The 13,721-nt window shown below is 40.3% G+C and overlaps 2 protein-coding genes across 2 annotated transcripts; one reads left to right on the top strand and one right to left on the bottom strand.

Annotated features, from left to right (window-relative positions):
* Positions 1-5,909: 5,909 nt before the first annotated feature.
* On the bottom strand, positions 5,910-7,282 carry LOC147933126 (uncharacterized). The gene is made up of 3 exons (XM_087477307.1): positions 6,541-7,282; positions 6,002-6,273; positions 5,910-5,918 (listed from the first exon to the last, which is right to left on the bottom strand). Exons 1-3 carry the CDS (start codon positions 7,280-7,282, stop codon positions 5,910-5,912), a joined length of 1,023 nt encoding a protein of 340 aa, XP_087333433.1.
* Positions 7,283-12,364: 5,082 nt separating this feature from the next.
* LOC147933125 (uncharacterized) lies at positions 12,365-13,447 on the top strand. The gene has a single exon (XM_087477306.1). The coding sequence runs from the start codon at positions 12,365-12,367 to the stop codon at positions 13,445-13,447; it is 1,083 nt and encodes a 360-aa protein (XP_087333432.1).
* Positions 13,448-13,721: the final 274 nt, after the last annotated feature.

The following is a 13,721-nucleotide window of genomic DNA, read 5'->3' as shown; positions in this document are numbered from 1 at the left end:
ATCAAGTGGTATCAGAGCACACCTTTATGTTTGGTAATCTATCATTCTATCATCTTCTTAATGTTTTCATCTTCTTTCTTTTCTATCTTTTCATCTTCTTTCTATCTTTCATCTTCTTTCTTTTCATCTTCTTTCTATCTTTTCATCTTTTTTTTTTCTTTTCTTCTTCATCTTATTTATTTAATTTTGTATCCAGTCCGAAAAAAAAGAGAGAAAAAAAAAGAAAAAAAGAGAAGAACCCGTTCTGATTAAAAAAAAAAAAAGGGAGGAACCCGTTCTAATAAAAAAAAAATATCTACTGATCAACAAGTTCAAGCACTTATAGGAGAGATGCGACGGTTGATGAGAATTGAGATGAATGCAATCTACAAGAGGTTGGATGAAGTTCAATCAGAGGCACAACAAAGACAGCCACAAATGTTGCATCATATAAGAGAAAGAGATCAACCTACAATTAGCAAGGGCTGATGATTATTACAGTAGTCAATCATCAAGAGGGAGCCACATGAGACCAAGAAGTGCTAGAGAAGCAAGAGGACTAATGGATGATAACATGGGTAGTTTGAAGTCAAAGATTCCTACCTTCCAAGGCAGGAACGACCCAGATGCATACCTAGAATGGGAAAAAAAGATTGAGTCGGTTTTTAGCTGTCAAAACTATTGCGAAATGAAGAAGGTACAAGTTGCAGCCACTGGATTTGTGATTATGCTATTACTTGGTGGGATCATTTAGTGATAAGCAGGAGGAGAAATGGAGAACACCCTATTGAGACTTGGTCAGAATTGAAGTCTATTTTGAGGAAACGATATGTTCCCAACCATCACCATCGTAGTTCAGATCATATTCTAAGGAGGACTTCTAGACCATCTGATGGAGCGTCTACTGTCATGTCAAGTTACCAACGAGAAAAGACGTCTCATGTTTCTAAGGAAGATAAAGTTGTATTTGATTTGTCACCATCACCAAAGGATCATAAGGAGTTTCTGGTTCAGAAAAATCTGTTGGAAATAACAAATTCACTGAGTAAGCAAACAGAAGCCGAGGAACCAAAGCACAAAGAGGTCAGCAAAGATCAGATTGAGGAAGCCGAGAAGGAAGGCATGATCATCAACAACTTTGGAAGTGTGGATGATTCTGCTGTTACACCAACAAGGAGAGAAAAGCCAATGATCCATTTATGGTCAAGCAAGGTAGAGCAAGTTTTGGATTTTGAAGGAACCAAGAAAGGTCTCACTAAAAGCATTACAACTTTGCCTCATGGTCAACAATATGGAGTCATATATTCCCTCAAAGAGAAGCCACCAGAATCAGTTCAACACTCTCCAAACCATGGCCTGACTGTTTCGAGGACGAAACTTTTTGAAGAGGAGGGGTATGATAAGATCATGAGACCATCCATGAAGATCCTTGAGTCTTGTTCAACACCAACGAAGTCGAAGATAAATTCTTCCAGCCAAATGACTATTTGGGATACATTCTTACCTCATTTAGAGCATATCTCGAAGTGGAATCAGTTCAATCAGAGTTCAAATGAAGGAGTTATTCATTTTACAAATCAGGTGAACTCATGGCTACGCGATTTGGACCTACGAGCATTCAAAGGGAGATTCCGACCAAGCCAGAAAGATTCAAGTTATGAATCGAACTTTCCTGGAATCTTGATCCATCCTAGAATCACTGAGATTTGGAAGCACATTTAAATCAGTTCATACGTGAAAGATATGGATATTTCAAGTCAGTGGATCTATCCCAGTCCCAGTTTCGCGTCTGAGCCAAATATCGAGTTCCACAGATCAACTCAGCCACAATTTCGATACGAAACCACTTGGAGGATGGCAATGGATCTCTTATGTTTCCATCAAGCTCAGAAACAGAAGATTTGGTCCAAGGAATACAAGGATACACTTCATTTTCCAAAGGAGGTCAATCTAATTGTTCACATGAAGAGTTTTAGGTCCAATTGGTTTAGGTGCTTCCAGAATTATGTTTGGCAACCAGGAGGTGTTTCTACTAAGCCCAAGATGAAGAAATGATACAGCCCATGTTGTTTCTCATCAGCAAATTGGATCAAGGAGTCAAAGAGCTAAGAAACTAAGGAATGTACTTAATGGGCTTATTCAAGAGCTTATGGCCAAAGAGAGCATGGGAAATTCTATTGGGGATGATGTCTATCAAGTCCAGCCCACTTTGAGCCTAATTCAAGTCCAAGAAAGCCCAAAATAATCTCTTTATTTTGTGGTCAAAGAAGAGTGACGAAAATTGGAGATACATGCATCTAGAGTCACCTTGGGAAGGGAAACACCAAGAGTTAAATCTTCATTCAACTATCTATCTTTATTGTCTTTTAGTTTCAAGAATAATTAATATTTGGCTGTTACCAAGTTTTCTTATCCTATATAAACTCATGTAAGATCATTGAAATAATATATCCAACTTTTTATCAAAACCTTTTCTTTTTGAGAGTGATTCTTTTCTGTTCTTTGTGAACAAAACCGATTGCTTGGTGTGATTCCATCAATCAAAACCGACTACTTGGTGTGATTCCAATAGTTAAAACCCTGATCTCCTTGGTGCGAGGCTTGAGAGATCCGGTCCTTTTGGTGTGAGGCTGAAAGATCAAACGGTATATCAAGAGTCTTTCCGCAACTCTTGTGCAACCATTCATTCCATCATCCTTATTCTTGAGGCTTCTTCGTCTTTAGAATCAAGGTGTATCTATCTACCAACTCAAAGGTGCCGATTCTTTGGGAGGATCATATCAAGTGGTATCAGAGCACACCTTTATGTTTGGTAATCTATCATTCTATCATCTTCTAATGTTTTCATCTTCTTTCTTTTCTATCTTTTCATCTTCTTTCTATCTTTCATCTTCTTTCTTTTCATCTTCTTTCTATCTTTTCATCTTTTTTTTTTCTTTTCTTCTTCATCTTTATTTATTTAATTTTGTATCCAGTCCGAAAAAAAAGAGAGAAAAAAAAAGAAAAAAAGAGAAGAACCCGTTCTGATTAAAAAAAAAAAAGGGAGGAACCCGTTCTAATAAAAAAAAAATATCTACTGATCAACAAGTTCAAGCACTTATAGGAGAGATGCGACGGTTGATGAGAATTGAGATGAATGCAATCTACAAGAGGTTGGATGAAGTTCAATCAGAGGCACAACAAAGACAGCCACAAATGTTGCATCATATAAGAGAAAGAGATCAACCTACAATAGCAAGGGCTGATGATTATTACAGTAGTCAATCATCAAGAGGGAGCCACATGAGACCAAGAAGTGCTAGAGAAGCAAGAGGACTAATGGATGATAACATGGGTAGTTTGAAGTCAAAGATTCCTACCTTCCAAGGCAGGAACGACCCAGATGCATACCTAGAATGGGAAAAAAAGATTGAGTCGGTTTTTAGCTGTCAAAACTATTGCGAAATGAAGAAGGTACAAGTTGCAGCCACTGGATTTGTGATTATGCTATTACTTGGTGGGATCATTTAGTGATAAGCAGGAGGAGAAATGGAGAACACCCTATTGAGACTTGGTCAGAATTGAAGTCTATTTTGAGGAAACGATATGTTCCCAACCATCACCATCGTAGTTCAGATCATATTCTAAGGAGGACTTCTAGACCATCTGATGGAGCGTCTACTGTCATGTCAAGTTACCAACGAGAAAAGACGTCTCATGTTTCTAAGGAAGATAAAGTTGTATTTGATTTGTCACCATCACCAAAGGAGCATAAGGAGTTTCTGGTTCAGAAAAATCTGTTGGAAATAACAAATTCACTGAGTAAGCAAACAGAAGCCGAGGAACCAAAGCACAAAGAGGTCAGCAAAGATCAGATTGAGGAAGCCGAGAAGGAAGGCATGATCATCAACAACTTTGGAAGTGTGGATGATTCTGCTGTTACACCAACAAGGAGAGAAAAGCCAATGATCCATTTATGGTCAAGCAAGGTAGAGCAAGTTTTGGATTTTGAAGGAACCAAGAAAGGTCTCACTAAAAGCATTACAACTTTGCCTCATGGTCAACAATATGGAGTCATATATTCCCTCAAAGAGAAGCCACCAGAATCAGTTCAACACTCTCCAAACCATGGCCTGACTGTTTCGAGGACGAAACTTTTTGAAGAGGAGGGGTATGATAAGATCATGAGACCATCCATGAAGATCCTTGAGTCTTGTTCAACACCAACGAAGTCGAAGATAAATTCTTCCAGCCAAATGACTATTTGGGATACATTCTTACCTCATTTAGAGCATATCTCGAAGTGGAATCAGTTCAATCAGAGTTCAAATGAAGGAGTTATTCATTTTATAAATCAGGTGAACTCATGGCTACGCGATTTGGACCTACGAGCATTCAAAGGGGGATTCCGACCAAGCCAGAAAGATTCAAGTTATGAATCGAACTTTCCTGAATCTTGATCCATCCTAGAATCACTGAGATTTGGAAGCACATTAAAATCAGTTCATACGTGAAAGATATGGATATTTCAAGTCAGTGGATCTATCCCAGTCCCAGTTTCTCGTCTGAGCCAAATATCGAGTTCCACAGATCAACTCAGCCATAATTTCGATACGAAACCACTTGGAGGATGTCAATGGATATCTTATGTTTTTATTAAGCTCAGAAACAGAAGATTTGGTCCAAGGAATACAAGGATACACTTCATTTTCCAAAGGAGGTCAATCTAATTGTTCACATGAAGAGTTTTAGGTCCAATTGGTTTAGGTGCTTCCAGAATTATGTTTGGCAACCAGGAGGTGTTTCTACTAAGCCCAAGATGAAGAAATGATACAGCCCATGTTGTTTCTCATCAGCAAATTGGATCAAGGAGTCAAAGAGCTAAGAAACTAAGGAATGTACTTAATGGGCTTATTCAAGAGCTTATGGCCAAAGAGAGCATGGGAAATTCTATTGGGGATGATGTCGATCAAGTCCAGCCCACTTTGAGCCTAATTCAAGTCCAAGAAAGCCCAAAATAATCTCTTTATTTTGTGGTCAAAGAAGAGTGACGAAAATTGGAGATACATGCATCTAGAGTCACCTTGGGAAGGGAAACACCAAGAGTTGAATCTTTATTCAACTATCTATCTTTATTGTCTTTTAGTTTCAAGAATAATTAATATTTGGCTGTTACCAAGTTTTCTTATCCTATATAAACTCATGTAAGATCATTGAAATAATATATCCAACTTTTTATCAAAACCTTTTCTTTTTGAGAGTGATTCTCTTCTGTTCTTTGTGAACAAAACCGATTGCTTGGTGTGATTCCATCAATCAAAACCGACTACTTGGTGTGATTCCAATAGTCAAAACCCTGATCTCCTTGGTGCGAGGCTGAGAGATCCGGTCCTTTTGGTGTGAGGCTGAAAGATCAAACCGGTATATCAAGAGTCTTTCCACAACTCTTGTGCAACCATTCATTCCATCATCCTTATTCTTGAGGCTTCTTCGTCTTTAGAATCAAGGTGTATCTATCTACCAACTCAAAGGTGCCGATTCTTTGGGAGGATCATATTAATTCCCCTCCATTATCTGATCTCAAAATCTTAATTTTCGCATTATAATGGTTAGTCACATAATTTTGAAAACTAATAAAGGCTTCATGCACCGTATCTTTCGAAGACAGTAGAGTTAACCACATATACTTAGACTTTTCATCAATAAAAGTCACAAAGTATCGTTGGTTTTCTCTAGATAAGCAAGGTGAGGTCCAAACATCCGAATGAATCAAGTCAAAACAATTTTCATAAATAGTTAAAGACTTAGGAAAAACAGCCTTGCAATGTTTACCAAGAATACAAGCCTCACACTCATCCACTTTAAAAGGCATATTTGGAAATATTAATTCTAAAGCACGAGAATGAGGATGTCCTAGTTTGTCATGCCACATAACATTGCTTTCTTTAAAATTAATTGAACTAAAACAAGAGGAATACAAAGAAGATAGATTTAGGTCTTTAAGCAAGTAGAGATCATCTTGAGTAACCCCTTTGCCAAGCACCTTACTTGTCTCAATATCCTGAAAATACACCTCATTAGGACTGAATATTGCATAAGCATTTAGATCAGTGGTAGCTCTTTTAACCGATAAGAGATTAGAAGTGAAGCTAGGCATATAAAGAGCTTTAGATTCTTTATCAAACAACTTTAGGTTTCCTATTCCCCTAACCGGTATTTTTTCACCATTAGCAATAATCACATTTCCTAGGGCAGGTTTGATATCACTAATCAGTTTTGAATCACTAATCATGTGATGGGAAGCGCCGGAATCAACTATAAGAGGTTTAGTTGGTTTTAAAGCATCAAAAGATTTACCAGAAGCTTCCTTGAGGGCTTTGGTGAGGGCGTCAAGGTCCGACTTCCTCACCAGGTCAGTGGTAGCAGCTAGGGCGGTTCCATTTCCTTCGGAGACTCGCTAGCTATGGTTCCGCGGCTGATGAGTCAACGGTCGCTTGATGTGCTCTCGGACCTCCACGGTTGTTCATCGGTCGATTGGCTCGAAGATGTGGGTGAAGGATCCAACACTGGTCTTAAAGTGACCCGGCTTCTTGCAATGGTTACAAACCGGTATAATCTTGTCATCTTGTCGATAATGTCCTTTGTTTGCAACCGCAGCTTCAGCTTTGTTAGCGGATACAAGTTCTCCTTTGTTTCCAAACAGCCCCATGGATCCATGCTCCTTTTGGATCTGGCTACACACATCATCTAGGCTAGGAAGCTTGTCTAACCTCAAGATATGTTTTATGAGGTCATTGTAAGACGGATTCAGTGTGAGGAGGAGGCCGAACACCTTGTCTTGCTCACGCCTCTCGTTCAAAATGGCCGGATCAAGAGTAGCCGGCCTAAGCATCTCAAGCTCAGCCCAAAGAGACCGAAACTTTCCAAAGTGTTTGGTGAACTCCATGTCTTCTTGGCTTAGGTTGTTAATGGCCCTCTTGATCTCAAATACTCGGTTTAAATTGGAAGTGTTACCGAACACATTTTGCAATGTGTCCCATAGATCCTTAGCCGTCTTGCAATATGAGTAGGCTTCGAGTATTGGAGCATCAAGGGAGTTTTGGATGATAGCAAGCACACTTTGGTCTTCTTGAAACCATTTGTCTTCACCGCTTGTGACAGCTTCTTTGCCGTCTTTGGTAGGCTCTTCCTTGGGAGCCTCACTCGTAGTAATATGGGTCCAAAGCCCTCGGCCGCATAGTGCCGTCTTTGTGGTTCTCGCCCACAACAAGTAGTTCTCTCCTTTGAGAGTAACTGGAACAATCAAGGTCTTGGTGCCTTCCATGGAGTTTTGTCCGCTGGTTAATAGTATTACCCAACGGTTAAAGAGAAAGAACTTTTGCGAATGAAGAAGAAGTAGGAAGAGAAGAAAGAGCGGAAGGGAGTGATGAACGTAGGCTTTAGAATGAGGAGCAACCTTGCTCTGATACCATGTAAGTTTTAGAGTCTAAGAAGAAGTATAATCGGAAGTGTAAAGGAGTGTTTGTCGTGTGAGATTAAAGAGTGTAAAAGGGTAAGAGAGAGAGTGTAGAAGAAGAATAGAACTTCTTACTCAAAATAGTTCCTAGTTACATCCTAAATATAGACAAAGTGAATAAGCATATTCCTACAAGATGCTGTACACGGTTTACATGGGTGATAGCGACATCCTTCCTTAAGCTAACATGTGACTCTCTTGGTCGCGCACTTGCACACGATCTCCAACGGCTATAACGACTACAAGGGGAAGATTCTAGAGACATTGGAGATCATTAGGGTTCTCTTCTTCACCGGCTGGACTCGTTTATATCTTCGCTCGTACGGACGGCCCATTGATCATGTTGTACGGACAAGGTGTTACGGATGATGATGTGTGAGTTCTCATACAACCTTCTTCCCACTTCTCCAAACAAGCTCTCTCCTCGTTCCTCACGATGCGTTTTCTCGGATATCCAACTAATCACCGTGGTTATCGGTGTCTCGATCTTGCCACTCATCGTATTATCATCTCTCGCCACGTTGTCTTTGATGAAACATCGTTTCCATTCTCGTCGCCACCATCGGCTCCCACTTTGCACACCCTGTCTTCCTCTCCTTCTTCTCTCCCTGATATTTCTTTACCTTCCTCAACACCACTGCCCGCAGCTCCAACGTATCCTCCTCCATCACCTCCTCTAGTACCTCCATCACCTCTGCCGCCTCCTTTACCACCGGCACCTCTTTCACCTCCCACCCCTCCTTCTCCTCCGGTGCCTTCTTCTCCTCTGGTTTCTCATTCTCCTTCGGCATCTTCGTTATCACCAGCACCTCCCTCACCACCGTAGTCTTCATCACCACCGGTGTCTCCTTCCCCACCAGCGCCGCCTCCCCCACCAACACCTCCTCACATTCACACGAGGAGTCAGAGTGGTATTAATGAACCTAAACAAATTTTCTCTCTTCATACTGCTCATATTTCTCCTCTTCCCATTCTCATATTCAAGCGGCTCGTGATCCTAACTGGAATGGGGCAATTTCATCGGAATATACTGCTCAAAAATACGCAGGCACATGGGATCTTGTTCCTCGTCCTGTGAACACTAACCTTGTGCGCTCTATGTGGTTCTTTAGTCATAAATTTAATGCAGATGGCACCTTGTCTCAGTACAAAGCTCTGTTGGTCGCAAATTGCAAATCACAACAAGTGGGTGTAGATTGTGAGGAGACTTTTAGCCCTGTCATCAAACCAACGACAATTTGCACTATTCTTGATCTTGCGGTCGCTCGTGACTGGCCTCTCCACCAACTCGATGTTAAGTACGACTTCCTCCATGGCGACCTTGAGGAAACTGTCTACATGCACCAACCGCCCGACTTCGTTGATCCAGAAAAACTCAACCATGTGTGCCTACTTAAGAAGTCGTTATACAACCTCAAACAATCACCAAGGGCTTGGTTTCACTGTTTTGCTAAATATGCTACCAAAATAGGTTTCACGAACAGCAAGAGTGATGCTTCTCTCTTCGTTTAGCGCCAAGGCAATGATCTTGCCTATCTAATATTATATGTAGATGACATTATCCTCACCGCCTCTTCCCCTGCTCTTCTCAGGTCAATTCTCTCCTCTCTTAAATCTGTATTTTTAATGACTGATCTTGGTTTCCTTCACTATTTTCTTTGCATTGCGGTACGCAGGGACAACAATGGACTATTTCTCAGTCAACAAAATTACGCTGCGGATATTCTCCATCGTGCAAATATGTCCAACTGTACACCGGTCACGACTCTCTTTGACACTTCGGCCAAACTTCTCTCTGCTGTCGGACCTCCTGTTGCTGATCCATCACTATACCGTAGCCTTGTCGGAGCCCTCCAATATCTCACTTTCACTAGGCCGGATATCGCTTATGCTGTCCAAAAAACTTGTCTTTATATGCATGACCCTTGTGAGCCTCACTTCACCGCCATGAAACGCATCCTTCGTTATCTTAAGGGAACCATCTCGGACGGCTTACACATCACTCATTCCAACAAAACGACACTCACTGCCTATACTGACGCAGACTGGGCCGGCTGCCCCAACACACGTCATTCCACTTCTGGTTTTGCCGTCTTCCTTGGTAACAACCTCATCTCCTGGCCTTCTAAACGACAACCAACTGTCTCACGCTCTAGTGCTGAGGCAGAGTATCACAGTGTGGCCAACTTAGTTGCCAAAACAATATGGATCCGTAACCTAATCCTTGAACTTCATTGCCTACTTAACACTGCAACGCTTGTGTACTGGGATAATATATGTGCAGTGTATCTCTCCACAAACCCGATCAACACCAACGCACCAAGCATATCGAGTTGGATATTTTTATTGTCCGTGAACGTGTTGCCATGGGACAGGTTCGAGTCTTTCATGTTCCTTCCTCCCATAAATATGCAGACATCTTCACCAAATGTCTCCCTACATCTCTGTTTCAAGACTTCAAGTCCAGTCTTAACGTTCATCCTCATTACGTTTCGACTGCGAGAGGGTATTAGAATAGGAATACATATATTCTTCTGTGTATATTAGGAAGCTTAGTTAATAGCTCCTAGCGGCTACCTTGTACAACCTCTCCTATATAATCTCATGAATACAATGACACATTATCGATTGGATTAACCTAATCAAACAAGCAGCTTTGATATTTTTAATAAATAGAGAATTATCTCTATCCCTAATTCTTGAGTTCTTGAAGAATTCAATTGGTAGGAAGCAGGGTCCCAAAAGTTTTCAATTCGAAATCCTTTGGTTGAGTTGAATTTGTGATCTTACGCTGCGCCACCCACCGCCAACTGATGTTGAACCCACACGTCAAACTCTAGTACGTCTTCAAGAGCAGATGCAGCAGCTTACAGTGGCTATTCAAGCGATGGTTCTGCAGCCTCTGCAAGTAGTTGTTGATGGAGAACATGATGAACAAGATTATGATGAACCAGGTGGAGAAGACAATAACCCTTTTGCAAAGACAGATCCAGCATCCTGTTGTTGCTCCAAAAAACGATTGGCGTTGGGAACAAGGATTCAATCTGGAAACACAGCGGAGAAGCTACTAGACTGGATCGTAAATGTAGAAGAGGTACTCGAATTCAGACGAGTTCCTTTAGATCGATGTGTTCCGGTGATTGCAATGCGGTTTCGAAACAGAGCTGCAGCTTGGTGGACACAGTTTAAGACTTCTCAATCAAGACAAGGAAAAGCAAAAATGCTATCGTGGGATAAATTAAAGAAACACTTGTGCAAAACTTTTTTGCCATTTAATTACGATCACCTTATGTTTCAGATATTGCAAAATTTGAAAAAAGGTCACGTTCGGTGGAAGAGTATTCAAATAATTTTTTTTTGCTACTAACTCTTATTGATTGGCAAGATTCAGAACAACAATTGGTGGCACGATTTACGGGTGGATTGAGACAAAAAAATTCAACACACACTGAATTTATTCAAACCATTATCAGTGGATGAAGCTCATCAACAAGCGTTGACTGTTGAAGAACAAACTCGAAGCAACTATCCTGCTTGGAGCTCTACTCGTCCAGTCCGAACTTCACTTATATCGGGTTCTTCGAGTCAGACTCCTGAAGCGGTGATGAAAAAACCTGAACATGTGGTGACTTCAGTTGATCCTACACGGGTTAATCGACCTAGTACGTTGCGTTGTTTTAATTGCAGAGAACCAGGTCATCGGCAATCAGCATGTCCTACTCGAAACCGTCGTGGTTTTTATCCTTGATGAAACATGTAGAGATGTGGAAGTAATATATGATGAAGAAATTGTGGAGGAAACAGAGGAATTGGAAGCTGATGTAACTCACCTTCTTGTGGTTAGGCGAGCTTGTTTGGCACCTCGTCTCCCTAAAGAATCTCGACATAACAAACTCTTTTATTCACGATGCACAATCAATGGACGGGTTTGTAACTCCATTATCGACTCGGGATGTTGTGAGAATGTCATCGCTGAGGATGCTGTATCAAAATTAAATTTACAAGTGCAACCACACCTTCTCCTTATAAATTAGTTGCGATACAACAGAAAATGAAGTTGCAGTTTCCACTCGTGTTTTAGTGGAATTTTCAGTTGGCGATTCATACAAAGATAAATGATTTGTTACATTGCCCCTATGGATGCTTGTCATCTGTTACTTGGAAGACCATGGGAGTTTGATCAGTGTGTTAGTCATGATAGTCACCTTATCACTTATACCTTTAGTTTAAACAACCGTACGTTCACGTTAAAGCCATCTTTACCTGCAATTCCAACTCCACCACCAGAGTGAAATTCCAGCTCTACCACCAAGTCCAGTCTTGTTTTTGCGACGTGCTTCATGTTGGAAGTTGATCCTTTTCTCAATAAGGAACAAGAGATACTGGAGGAAGAAGGTGCCAAGGTAATTGGGAGCAGAGAGATTCACAAGCATATGTAGAGGGAAGAGGAAGAAGAGATCGTGTAGAAGAAGAAGAAGAAGAAGAAGAAGAAGAGTCACGACAATGAGAGTTTGTGTTTTGTAATAATGAAAACAAGTAAAAAGCCATTAGGCCATAAACTCAATTAAGGCCTTATGTGTAATGGGCCTCGGTTTTAGGGTGATGGAAAAGAAGTAGGTTAAAATAAGTAAGGGTAGTAAAAATATGCTTTTGTGGTTGTAAGGACATGTTAAGGAAGTAAGAAGTAAAAAGTAAAAGTCGCTTCATCTTAGATCTACTACTTCCAACATGGTATTAGAGCTTCAAAGTTCTTGGTGACCTGAAACCTGCACAAGCAACAAAGGAAAGTTAGAGGCACAAGCTGGTTCACAAGAGCACAGCAAAAGAAACGAGAAAAAAAAAAAAAGGAGAAGCAAAAATTAGGTAATTTGCAATTAGTCGTAAGATAGAATGCAGAATGTTCAAGTGGTTCCAGTGTTTGATGGAAAGAATTATAGTCTATGGGTTATAAAGATGAAGGCTATACTTAAGTCTAAGGGTTTATGGAAAGTAGTTACAGAAGGTATCCCAATATCACCTAAGTTGACTTCTCCCACACAAGATGAACAGAAAAGAATGATAGACTGGGAAGAGTTAGAGATGAAAGATCAAACAGCTTTACAGTTGTTGTTTAGTGCTGTTTCTGAAGAAATATTCAGTAGTCACTTATCTGTCACTGAAACCTCAAAGGATGCATGGGATGTACTTCAACTAAGGTTCCAAGGTGACTCAAAAGGTTCCATGATAATGCTACAGAGGTTGAGAGCAAACTTCTACAACCTGAAACAAGATGAAAGAGAAACCATTAAAGACTTTGCTAGAAGAGTTGTAGAGTTGGTAAATGAGACGAGAGCTCATGGAGAAGAAATGGCAGAATCTATTGTGGTGCCTAAAATCTTGTGCTCACTTCAAGAAAGGTTTGACTCCTATGTGGGAGTCATAGAACAGACAAAGGACCTTGCAGTTGTAACTGTGGCTGAAGTAATCAACTCCATACAAGGACAAGAGAAGAGATTAGATGATAGAAATGGTGGAAACGCTGAAGGTGCATCTGCAGCAAGGTTTCAGAAATTCAAAAATGTTCAAAATATGCAAGACACATTCAGGTCAGAATCATCTCAGTCAAAGTGGTGTAGCATATGCAGGAAAAACAATTACAGTGAGGAAGAGTGCTACTACAACAAAAACAAGACAACAAGCACACAACAAAACATGCAAGTCAGACCTAGAGGAAGTTGTTTTGTTTGTGGAAAGCTGGGACACTATGCTAGAGACTGCAGACTCAAGCACAATCAAACCCAGATGCAAGCTCAAGCAGAACAACAAAGTCAAACACAAATAAATAGACAAGACCAAGAAGAAGACAACCAAGAAGAAGGATTGTTTACAGCAACTCATGACCATATCTCAAGCAATGGTAATATCTGGTTGATTGACAGTGGAGCTACATGTCACATGGCCAAAGAAGAAAGCTGGCACTACAACAAATATTGACATTGTTAGCGTGAGAAAACTGCTATCATAGATATTACATAGCGTTATCGTAGATGCTGTGACATCGGCAGCCATGGTAGATCCCCCACATACAATAGCGTTTTTGACATGCTATAATAAATACCTACATACGATAGCATTTTCATATTATAGCATTCGATTACTGCTATAATACATTTTATGGTAACACAAAATTAGTATTATTTTTTTGGTATATAAATTTTTATAATTTGTATATTTGAATCCTATTTTGCAGAATTTATTTAATTAGATA

The sequence above is a fragment of the Camelina sativa genome, chromosome 12 (assembly GCF_030686135.1).
Source record: "Camelina sativa cultivar CO46 ecotype springtype chromosome 12, ASM3068613v1".
Taxonomy (NCBI): Eukaryota; Viridiplantae; Streptophyta; class Magnoliopsida; order Brassicales; family Brassicaceae; genus Camelina; species Camelina sativa.
This window is presented reverse-complemented; position numbering and strand designations above follow the sequence as displayed.

Excerpts from the sequence above, each read along its gene's own strand:
- LOC147933126 (XM_087477307.1), bottom strand. The coding sequence starts at position 7,282 with ATGGAAGGCACCAAGACCTTGATTGTTCCAGTTACTCTCAAAGGAGAG. Across the intron at positions 6,274-6,540 it reads TAACCATTGCAAGAAGCCGG|TTGATTCCGGCGCTTCCCAT; the intron begins GTCACTTTAAGA and ends AACCTCTTATAG.
- LOC147933125 (XM_087477306.1), top strand. The coding sequence starts at position 12,365 with ATGCAGAATGTTCAAGTGGTTCCAGTGTTTGATGGAAAGAATTATAGT.